The sequence below is a fragment of the Lactuca saligna genome, chromosome 6, assembly GCF_052625555.1.
Source record: "Lactuca saligna cultivar CGN05327 chromosome 6, ASM5262555v1, whole genome shotgun sequence".
NCBI lineage: Eukaryota > Viridiplantae > Streptophyta > Magnoliopsida > Asterales > Asteraceae > Lactuca > Lactuca saligna.
This window is the reverse complement of record NC_136422.1, coordinates 131,519,703-131,531,881: the sequence shown is the minus strand read 5'-3', so window position 1 is coordinate 131,531,881 and position 12,179 is coordinate 131,519,703. Positions and strand designations below refer to the sequence as shown.

The 12,179-nt window shown below is 34.2% G+C and overlaps 1 protein-coding gene across 1 annotated transcript; it reads right to left on the bottom strand.

Annotated features, from left to right (window-relative positions):
- Positions 1–8,252: 8,252 nt before the first annotated feature.
- On the bottom strand, positions 8,253–9,625 carry LOC144999640 (ER-based factor for assembly of V-ATPase). Its single transcript, XM_078958763.1, has 4 exons — positions 9,203–9,625; positions 8,882–9,020; positions 8,645–8,730; positions 8,253–8,555 (listed from the first exon to the last, which is right to left on the bottom strand). The coding sequence occupies exons 1-4, from the start codon at positions 9,491–9,493 to the stop codon at positions 8,424–8,426; spliced, it is 648 nt and encodes a 215-aa protein (XP_078814889.1). The 5' UTR covers positions 9,494–9,625; the 3' UTR covers positions 8,253–8,423.
- Positions 9,626–12,179: the final 2,554 nt, after the last annotated feature.

Genomic DNA, 12,179 nt, shown 5'->3' with positions numbered 1-12,179 from the left:
ATCTTGTATCATTCTGGGAAGGACAATGTGGTGGTCGATGCTTTGAGTCGTAAGAAAGCAAGTGGCATGATTCGAGATATTTGCTTGAGGATGAGAGTGATTTCACCTTTATTGGATATGATTAAGGAGGCACAGTTGGAGGGTTTAAAAAGAGAGAACTAGAAGATCGAGTGGATTCAGGGGCAAATTATGTTGTTTGCTTGAGATGGTCGAGGGTTATTGACTCAGTGTGGCAGAGTTTGGGTTTCGGCGTCCGGGGGTGTAAGGCAAAGAATCTTGGAGGAGGCATACAAGTCCAAATTTTCTATCCATCTATGGGCTACAAAGATGAATCAAGAACTGAGATTGAGTTACTGGTGGCTCTGCATAAAGTGGGAGGTTGCGTGGTTTGTCGAGCGGTGTTTGACTTGCAGGAAGGTCAAGGCCGAACATTAGAGGCCTCACAGCAAGATGCAGCCGCTACCTATTTCAATGTGGAAATAGGAAGAGATTTCTATGGATTTTATCACGAAGCTACCTAGGATGGCGTGGGGTATGGATTCCATTTGGGTTATTGTGGACAGGTTGACCAAGAGTGCTCATTTTATTCCAATCTCTGAGAGTATCTCCGTCAATAAATTATCAGATATTTATGTACGGGAAGTGGTGGTTAGGAAGAAGGTGCCAGTATATGTGGTCTCGGACTGTGATGTTCGTTTCACCTCCAGGTTTTGGAGGGAGTTCCATGAGGAGTTGGGAACTTAGTTGCATTTCAGCATTATTTACCACCCCCAGACGGACGGTCTGAGTGAGCAAACGATTCAGCTGCTCGAGGATATGCTTCGGGCATGTGTAATGGATTTCGAAGGGAGTTGGGATACCTACCTTCCATTAGCAGAGTTCTCATACAATAATAGTTATCATGATAGTATTCACCGAACCCCGTTTAAGGCACTTTATGGTCAGAGATGTAGGACTCCAGTTTGCTAGGGGAGGTTGGGCATCGAGTTATAGGAAGTACCGAAGTGGTGCTTAAGACAACCGAACTGATTTAGCAGGTTCGCGAGCCACTTCAGACAACATAGAGCAAACAAAAGAGCTATGCAAATAGGCGCATATCAGACCTGGAGTTTCAGGTCATGGACATTGTGCTCCTGAAGGTGTCACCCAGGAAGGGTGTTATCCGGTGCAAGAGGCAGGGTAAGCTGGGTCCCAGGTATATTGGTCCGTTTTGGATTATCGTCCGGGTGGGAAAGGTTGCATATCAGTTGGATTTGTCTGAGGAGCTTGGGAAGATCCACAATACATTTCATGCTTTGCAGCTACGGAAGTATGTGGATGGCGAATCGATGGTTATATCGCTAGATGATATTCATATTGATGAGATCCTGAATTATGTGAAAAAGCACATTGCGATTATGGATAAGGAAACGAAAGCTCTTTGAAACAAGGAAGTGAAGTTAGTAAAGGTGCAATGGCAGCACCGGAGAGACTCCGAATGGACCTAGGAGCCGGAGGACGGAATAAGGAAGCATTATCCGGACCTTTTTGCATCATCAGACTTTGAGGACGAAGTCTAGTTCAAGTGGGGGAGATTTGTAATGCTTGGTTCAGGTATAATTCTTTTCTCAAAAATATTGGAATTTTGTGGGAACTTGATGAGTTGTGGAGCTCCAACTCATCATGTTGAGATTTTTTTGGCTGCAGGTTTTATTGGACCGACTCGACAAGTCAGGGAATCCCAACTCAATGAGTTGGAGGCTAAAGATGAAACCCTAATTTTAGGGTGTTGCACCCTATTTAAAGGACTTAATCCCCTTGGTTGGCCTACTTACCAACCTCCCTTTGTCTACAAACCCTAAGTTCGTTTATCCTTCTAGATTGAGTATGTGAGAGCTTTGAGAATTGATTTTTGCGGTTCTTTGGAAGGAGCTTGGATGTTGGATACATCTAGCTTAGAAGAAGGAGTATAGATCCAAAAACTCTTCATTAATAACAGTCTCATTGAGGTATAAAGTCAACATCTTGCTTTGTTATCATCTAGATCTCTTTAATGGAAGTTTTAGCATGATTTTGGGATTTTGGTTGGGCTAGCCAAGATATTGAAGGTTCCAGGGGCTATTATGCTAGATCTAACCCCTTCATGACTTTTCATGGCTGAAAGATGCAAAATTTATTAGTTCCAATCCCCATTCATGAAATAAGTCCCCTAATATGTCCTTATTAAGCTCTAGAGTGTAATTCTAGCTTGCATGGACGTAAAGTTGGAAACTTTACGTGATTATCCAACCTTTGGACTCTAGATCTGTGTTTTGGGACTATATTTGGAGAGTTCAAGGGCTTAATGGATTAAGACTCTCTCTAAAGATCCTAGGGTTTGGGTTTGCTTCTATCTGGATAGTTCTTAAGGGTAAAGTTGGAAACTTTACCCTTCTAGACATCATTTTAGTAGAGATCTGAATTTTGGAGTCTGTGGTTTAGATGGGTTCAACTTAATGCATTAAAAAGTTAGTTTTTTGTCCAACTCGACGAGTTCAATAGTGAACTCAACGAGTTTATGGGATTTTTCTCGATCTGTACGGTTAATAGAGAAGCTCGACGGGTTGAGGGCAACTCAGCGAGTTGGGTCAACTCACGGTGTTGACTTTGACCTTTGACCTTAGTCTTTGACAAAGTTTGACATTTAAGGGATTTTGGGGCGTATTGAGTTGTATTTAATAAATTGTTTCTGTTATAGGGTTGTGTAGAGTGGATAATGGAGTCCCGACCTAGTCAACTTCCGTGCAGTATTAAGGTGAGTCTTCTCACCACACTCATGGGTCGAAGGCACCAAGGCCAACCCAGTAATTGATATGAGATGATTAGTATTGTAATGTGTAATGGTTTGTTATTTGATGTATGTATGTGTTTATGTGAAGACCATGAGAGAAGCTCATGGCACTTGGCAAGACCATGGGGGGAGCCCATGGCATGAGGATATAAGACCATAGGGGTAGCCCATGACATTCCATTGAAAACCATGGAAAGAGTCCATGGCAACCTTTTATGTATATGTATGAGCATGACATTATCTGATTTTATGTTTTGTGTGATTGGGAAACTCACCAAGCTTGTGCTTACAGTTTTATTGGATGTTTCAGGTACTTCTGTTGATAAGGGCAAGAGTCCAGCTTGATGAAGTGGCGTGCATTCTCTAGTGTTTTCACAATTAGCTTTTTGTACTCTGAAATAAAAAATATCATGGATATGTATTGGGATTTTGGTACTTCTTATGGATGATGTTTGTGAAATTAAAAGTTTAAAAATTTTCTAAAAATTGAGTTGTTACATTGTAAATGTAAGGCTAGTAATAATTTGGTCAAATGTTTGTGTGTTGCTTATGAGACTCTTAGGCTTCTCAAGAAGGGTTTTTGAATCGAAGTGAAGTTGTTGTTCAGACAAAAAACAATCCTGAGAGACGATTCTTCTACTTTATTCAACCCATCTAATCTCTTACTCACTGCAAAAAAATCTAGGGTTGTGTGCTTCACTTGATGGCAGCCGTGGGAGGTTGGTTGATCATCATCTAAAAACTTTGCCATGAAATTCTGTTAAGCATGCTTAATTTTGATTCTAAATGGTTTATTTCTATGTTTTATCACTTCAAACATGATTTCAAGAGGTGGTCGTCAAAGCAAAAGAAACGTAAGTCATCATTCATCATTGTTTTTTTAAAATCGAGATCGTTGCTTATTGTTTATGTTGATTTATTAACTTTTATTTTACTATGCAGAGTTCTGATTCATCATCTTCAAGTTTAGGAGGCAGCAGAAGGAAAAGACGACCACTCAAGGCTACCTCCCAACGACCTTTCAAGCTTAGAACAGTGGTTGGCATTTACATTTTACAGCTCACTTATAAGTTACAACACTTGTACCTTTTATAAATCTCTTGAATTGAGCACATTAACTCATGAATCTGCTGCAAAGAGGAAGAACAAAACAAGAAGAGTTCATGAAGAAAGTATAGGAGATGATAATTTAACAACAAAAGCAACGGATTCCCCAGAGAGAGAGAGAGAGAGAGAGAGAGAGAGAGAGAGAGAGAGAGAGAGAGAGAGAGAGAGAGAGAGAGATGGGCCCAAATTAATTAATTATTTTCTTTTTATTTTAAATTAAATAGAAAAAATATAAAAAAAAAAAAAATCAGAAGTGCATTACAGTTATTTCAATTTTATGAATGATCAAATTTAGTAATTTACGTACAAACATGATCAAAATGACTAATAAACCAAAAAAAATACATACCACATGGGCTATTTTTGCAATTTTAACATATATATTCAAGAACATTCATTAAAATAAATAAATACATATCTACACATATGATTATATACATGTACACATACGTTTGTAAACATGTGTAAATACATTTATATCCTTTGCACATATGTTTATATACATATGCACACACGTACACATGAACATTTGCACATATTGCATATATATATATATATATATATATATATATATATATATATATATATATATATATATATATATATATATATATATATATATATATATATATATATATATATATATATATATATATATATAAAGAACGTGTAAATACATGCAGTAAAATTGTCGAGATCTGGATTATTATACATATAAATTTAAACCAAATATATTAATAATTTAAATGTTACATGCACATATATGCATATAAATTAAAACAAGTATATCATTAATGTTTTGAAATTGGTTATAAAGATTCTTGTAAAACCCAAACTTGAAATTACAAAATTAAGTTTACTAACATATTGATCATTTTCAAAATTCTTTCTATAAAACTCAAATTTGAAGTACGAGTTGCATCTCTTGGCTACCAAAGAGGGTACAGCTTTTCACAGTCAAAAGTTCTTTTTGAAAAAGAAAAAAAAGCAAAAAATGTTTGGCAAACTAGTTTTAAAAGTCACTTTTGAAGTTTTTACATAAGGAAAAACATCTTTTTGGAAAAGTCAGAAAATCCTGATTTTTTGTAACTTTTCCAAAAAAAACTTTTAGAATTTGAAAAGCTAAACCAAACACCCCAAATCTTTCTTCAAAGTACTTTTTTTTTTTTTTGGTAAAAGTTATAAGTTTGTGTAGTAATTGGTAAATCAACAGAAGGATATGAATTTCACCTTCAAATCTTGAATGTGCGCCTTACCCATATTGGGCCAATTAGATTACACCATAGCTTTAGTGGATAAATGCACATATCATATACTGTTGGGTTATGTACTGTTGAGTGTTGACCCTTCCGATTGAAATATATCATAACCCTATCAATTATGTTTAAAACGTGCTTTAAAACATCAAATAGAAAACCCATGAAAATCTACATAACACACAAAAACTGTAACAAATATACAATATTAAAATATTAATGGTCTAATCGACATATCAATCAATAAAATAATAAAATTAAACTGTTAGGAGTGGTCACAACCAAACCATCGAAAAACACTGACAATTTAATATCACGTAAGTTACACCACCAACTCATTGGACATTGGAAATGGTTATCACTTCACAATATATATATATATATATATATATATATATATATATATATATATATATATATATATATATATATATATATATATATATAATGATTAAATTAAATAAAAAACATAATTTAAAATATAATAAAATATCTTACACTAATTAAAATCATATTACATTAATTAAAAAAACATAAAAAAAAAAATTAAACCTATATTACTAAGAAAACCATTATATATTTTCTCTAATAAATGAAGGTTTTTTTTGACACTTGTCACACTCTCATTCATTTTGCCACATGTCATTTTGTGGTTATTTTGAATTAATTTTTATTTCATATGTAATTTTGTGGTTTTCCTATTTTATTAAATTCCATATGGTATTTAAATTTAATAATAAATGCATATCAATTTCATTAATTGACTTTCCTTATAATTTCAAAATTTTAAAATAAAATCTCATTAATTTGCTTTGATTATTTTATCTAAATGATTTGTTTAAATTTGAAAGAGAAAAAAAAAACACTTTGATTTTTAGAAATTCAATATTTTTCTTATAAATTCAACTCATCCAAATATTTATACATATTTAATTGTTTTAAATACACTCATGTAATACATGGGGCTCACACCTAGTATATATATATATATATATATATATATATATATATATATATATATATATATATATATATATATATATATATATATATATATATATATATAACCTAAATTACTAAAAAAAACATACAAATCATAGAATCTAGTTGCAATATTTTTCGAGAATTTGTTTGAATTTTTAAAAAGACGCTTAAATTTTCTGGGTAAAGATTCGGTTGCAACACCGTGTTTGAAATTTGAAGATCGTTGAGTGTCATTTTTTGTCGACGAGCTTCCTCCGTTGATTCAATTTTTTTTCTAAAAAACTTAGATTTTTGTCTATTTTGTCCGCGAGTACGTCCTTGTCAGTTTATTTTCCGCTTGAAGACACTCATTTCTTGTTTTGTCCATTCCCGATGGCCGACGAAGTTGGATGTCCGGTGGACCCTCCCATTCGATGGCGTCGAACTCATCATTAAGGTTGAGGCTAACACCAATGTCCAACTCGGAAGTTATTGTCCTTTTGTTGGAGTCGGTGGTCGATCTCGAATACATTGTATCCAGATAAATAACCCATTTTGCACCATTACGACAAACTTTTCACATTTTTTGGTTGTCGAATGGTTTACCATTGATGATAATTTGGTATTGGTACAACGCGGTTGTTAAAATGTTGAAAACGTTGTTACCACTTCTATGTATATTTTTTAAATTGTCAAATACATCGTTAAATTTGGTGCAATCCGCTCGAAGGTCATGCCATTTTGCATTGACTGAGTCGTATGTACGGTTCGTTTGTCTTTCTAATAACACGTGGAAGTACTCTAAAACACGATTCCAAAAAACTTTGACACGTTTACGCGTTGCCGACATCCCCGTCTTGTGATATGAAACTCCAAGCTTTAGCTAAAGCTTCCTCCTCCTCTTTGGTCCATTGCGTAGTTTTTTTTCTTTGATCTTTTCATTTTTTTTGCCTTCTATAATCTGGTTGTGCTTTTTAACCCGTTCTTCATCGTCGTCATTGTCGAGGTTTATATGTTGGTATTGAGATAATGGAACTTGAGATGGTTGTGAAGGTTATGCGTGAAACTGTTAACGTTGAGAAGTTTGAGATTGAAATTGCGGAGAAGGTTGTTGTTGAAAGGCTTAATATTGGGGTTAATTGAGTTGTGGTGATTGTTATTGTTATTAGTAGTGTGGGTGGTATGAAAAATTGGTGAATAAATGTTGTTAGATTGAAGATATTATGAATTGCATGTAACTAAGATTTGCTAATGAATCATTTAGAGTGTTTTGTGTATTTGGGATAGGTAGAGTATTTTGATTTGGATCCATAGTTAGAAAGTAAAAAATATATCAGAGAGTTTTTTTGTATTGTAAAATGTTAGTAAAAATAGTGGGGATTTATAGTTGTAGTTGATAGGTTTTAAATTGAAAAAAGAATTTTTATTTTATTTTATTTATTTATTTATTTTTGTTTAATTTGCTAACGATAAGATTTTTGTGGGTCAAATGGACCGTTGCCAAACTCTTCTCCGATTGGTCGTCTCACCCCGTCTTCGGAGTCACGCCACAACCAGGACACCTGCACTGGAGGCAGTGTTTACGCGTCTTTTGTTGTGCCACATCGGATTCTTACGCGTGGAAAAGCTTCCACTCCGGTTAGCTTTAATGCGTACAAAATAATTATTCAAATTAAGGATTTTCAGTTGTAGTTCCTTCCACGGGTTTTTTTTTCCTATAAAGAATAAATATTTATTTATTTATTTATGGACTCTAAATATACAAAAATGTATAAAAAATTAATAATAATAATTATAATATATTTAAAAATGACAATAAATTTTAGTAATTATAGTTTAAAAGCCACCAAAATGGTACAAAAACACAACAAAATATTTTTTTTTAAATTCTAATGTGAAGATAGAAGTTCAGTGATTACATGTAACAAAATAGTTTTTCTTTTCTTTTTAAAAATTCTAATGTGAAAGATAGAAGCTTAGTGACTACATGTACATTGTCCTATGAACATTCAAACCGGTTAAACCTATGATAACCAATTATAATAACATAAATAACACAACAAAACTTGTTTAAAACTCACTTTATTAGTGTTTTTTTCTTTCAAAAATAAATAATGTTCATGGTAAATAGTTTTTTCAAAACCAAATTATTATTCCAATATCCATTTACATTCCTAATACAACCATCCAAATCAAAGAAATAGGCATTCATGTAAACAACAACAAATATTTCTTCTACCCAAAAATTGCAAAAACACAAAAATTTATAAAGATTTACACACAAAAATCTATTGATTCTTCTTTACTTTAGAAGCTGTGAATGTGGTCTGCTTACGATCTTGACTGGTAGTTCTTATCATAAAAAGAACTGTTTCTACAAGCATCCCCACCACAAATCCAAGTATCCCTCCAGCAGCATGCTGCAAAATCAACAAAAGTATGATCAATTTAACTCCAATTGGGTGGTTGAATACACTTAAAAAGTTGCTGAATGAATTAAGTTCTTTACCATTACAGGACTATGCCCAAACAATGCTCTAAATGTATAATAGCCAACTAAATACCCTGTAAACATCGTAAGTGCCACATGTAAACCTAAAAAAAAGGTTCAAGATTCATGTTAGAAGCAAGTTTTGCTAAGATCAAGCAACTTTTTTTAATGGCGGAAGAGAAAGGGTAAGATCAAAGCACAAATTCACTACTTTGTGTGAATCAAATCAACTAAAGGGTAGCTACAAGAACTCACCGAATCCTAGTTGATCCTTGTATGAAGAAAAGGGTTCACTTTCATCTCTTTTTGGTGTAATATCCTTCACTAGCTCTTTATATGCTTTCCTCTCTGCCGCCTCTTCGTATTTCCTGAGCCTCGCTTTCAGTTCCTCGCTCTGATCACAGATGTAAATCTTAGGGTTTATTGAAAAATTGAAATCAATTGCAGGTTAAAATCAAGTGATCGGAAGCTAACATTTGAAACCAGAAGACATGATAATTTAGTTTATACAGGTTTTGATTTCAATACTGATCAACTGGAACTTCATATATGCAAAAGATAATGACGATTAATTACCTTTTCGCGAGGTTGGGGACTGTTGAGGATGAAGTGCGAACCAGTTACGACGGCGGATAGAGCAGGTCGAGTTGATGGATCGGAGGCGAGCCAAATGGATCGGAGAGATTTGTAGGGCACGGAAGAGGGTCGGAGAGATAGGGATGATGCGATTTGACGAAGGTCTGGGGAGAGGTGAGGGTTGTTGATTGATGTGGAAAGAAATAATTGGAGGGTTTCTGTTTTGGAGATGATCAGTCCAGGAGTAGCAGTGGCGGTGGTTGCCTCGGTGGAAGCATCGCGGTTGTTCATCGGAACGTGGGATTGAGATCGGCGACGGCAGCCTTTTACTCTTTCAACGATAGTCTGGTAGTGTTTTGTTGGGAAGTGGCCGAGAGCATTGGGTATCAATGAGTAAACTGCAAGTTCGGTCCCTTGTTTAGAGAAAATGGAGTTTGAGTCCTTTGATCATATGTTTTGGACAAAGCGATTTTTTTGGTTTCCTAGTCTTTTAGCCATGTTTGTACGTAGATTTGATTATTCATAAAATTAAAATTACTATAATGCTCTTTTGATTTTTTTTTAATGTTTTTTTCTATTTCATTTAAATGAAAAAGAAAATAAATAATTAATTTGAACTTACATCTCTCTCTTCCATATGCAAACCCACTTTGCGATCCAACCCTTGTTCACAATCGATTCCAGCATTAGAGATGCAATTTCTTTCTTACAAACATTCGATTCCACCATCAAAGATCCAATTGACCATTTTTAAATAATTGATTCTTACATTTGGATTGTATACCCTTCGCCCTATTTTATTTCTTTCCTTTCCCGATTGTGTGAGACACATACTGAAGAAGATGAACACGAAACTTGAATCATGTGCAGGTGGTATGACAATACAAAAAAACAACCCAAAATCGAAACTCAAACGATCCAGGTTAGCCATAGTAGACTTTTGAACCCACCATCTCATTTCCCTGTTCTCTGGCTAGCATCCCACTTAGAAATCAAAATTAAAAAAATCGAAACTTATAGTAATCTAGATCAAGTACAAAATTTAGATACAAAAATCAAACACAAACCCTAAACCAAAATCAGAAGAAGACGAAATCAAACTATGCCATAATCAAACTCAAAATCGAACATGATACCAAACTAATCACCCCAAACCAAAAATTTGATGAAACCTGATGATAGAATCCCAGGAAAAAATATGATGGAGTGAATCGAAAATGCTGGAGATGACGATTTCTTTGCACATGGGTTATAATCAAATGAATATATAAGATGAAGGTCTCGCACACAGAGAATCTAAAATGATGTTGGTTTCTTCATTATATGTCTCCCTGTGTTTGTGTGTTTTGATTTTAGTTGTGTGTGTGTGTTCTATTGCATGGGAAAGAGAAGGAGAATGAATGGGGATAGCTGTTGGTGGTGGGTTCTTTATATGATGGTGGTTAGTCTCCATCTTCTCCATTAAATCTGAAATTGATGGGTATGTGTGTGTGTGTGTTTATCCATGTAAACAGGCGGTAGAACCCTTCAACCCATAGTCAACAAACCAAATTTACACCAGATCCAACCCAAACTTGAACACTTGAATGGAACACCAAATTCATAGAAGATGATGAGTAAGGATACTCGCTCGGTTTCAATTTGCAAGATACACACGATTCACATATCCTAAAATCGCAAATGAAACCAAATCCCAAATCCAATTGTGAGTCACGAGTATGGGATGAGGATGATCTATGTTGAGGGTTTTCAGAGGAGGAAAGATCTACGACGAAGGTTATTAATGCAAAGATCGGTGGTCTCTTCTAAGTGAGAGAACAATATGTGTTCTTTTTAGTTTCTATAATATATATATATATATATATGGAGAGAGAGCCCCTATCTTTATATATATATATATATAGAAAGAGAGAGAGAGAGAGAGAGAGAGAGAGAGAGGGCCCCTTTCTTTATTTAATATACATAAAAATACTTATAAAAAAAGAAAATGGAAAATATAGCTAATAAGGGCAATTAGTCATTTCAATTTTACGAAGGAGAAAATATGCATACAAACATGGTCCAAAGGACCAAGAAGCCAAAAAAATCAAGGTTTTGATTAAAACCCCAAAAAAATGCGTACCATAGGGACCATTTTTGCAGTTTTGTCTATGTTTTGCTAAAAACATCTTTATGTCCATCTTTTATTGTAGATTAGGTTAATCTTCAAATTTAAATTAACAAAAATTGAGTAATCTAACCCTTATAAATTATATTTTTGACAACAATATCATTTTTTTTTTGTTAAAGTAACCACATTCTCCGGAACAAATTGTTCCGGAGATATCTCCGAAATTCCGGAGTACGATTAGAGACAATGGCCCCGAAATACATTTGACTTTTTTTTCGTGTAAGTTTTGCTTTCATAAAATGTAATACATCTTTTCGAAATACATTTGTAATACATGGTTTCGGAGTATAATGTATAAGTTTTGCTTTCATAAAATGTATAAATTTTGGTTCTATAAAATATAAAATGCAATTAAAATGAACAAACAACTAATAAATACATGAACTAATTAAAGGATGTATGTCTAGGCCATATTACAAATACGATGATCAACACCTCCAGGAACCAACACAAAAATACCCCACAATCCTCTTTGTTGCCAATATGTTGTGGTATGTCTGGGGCCTTTTCGAGGGTCATATTGAAGCTCTCGAGTGAGATTGAATCAGTTGGTTCGGTACCCCAGTAGCTGACTCCCACTAGTAGTTTGTGGATGCGAGCTCTCATACCTATAAACCAATCCTCATTTTCCGAACAGTATCCGCCCTTCTAATGACTATCGTATATAGTCATTTGGAATGTCTTCAAATCCAAACCACCTAAAAACCAATAAGCATGTAGAATATTTATTGGAATGTAAAGCTACAAAAAGGTTAGAAATAATTAATTAGTATATAAATACTCAAGTAATGTGATCCAAACAAAATT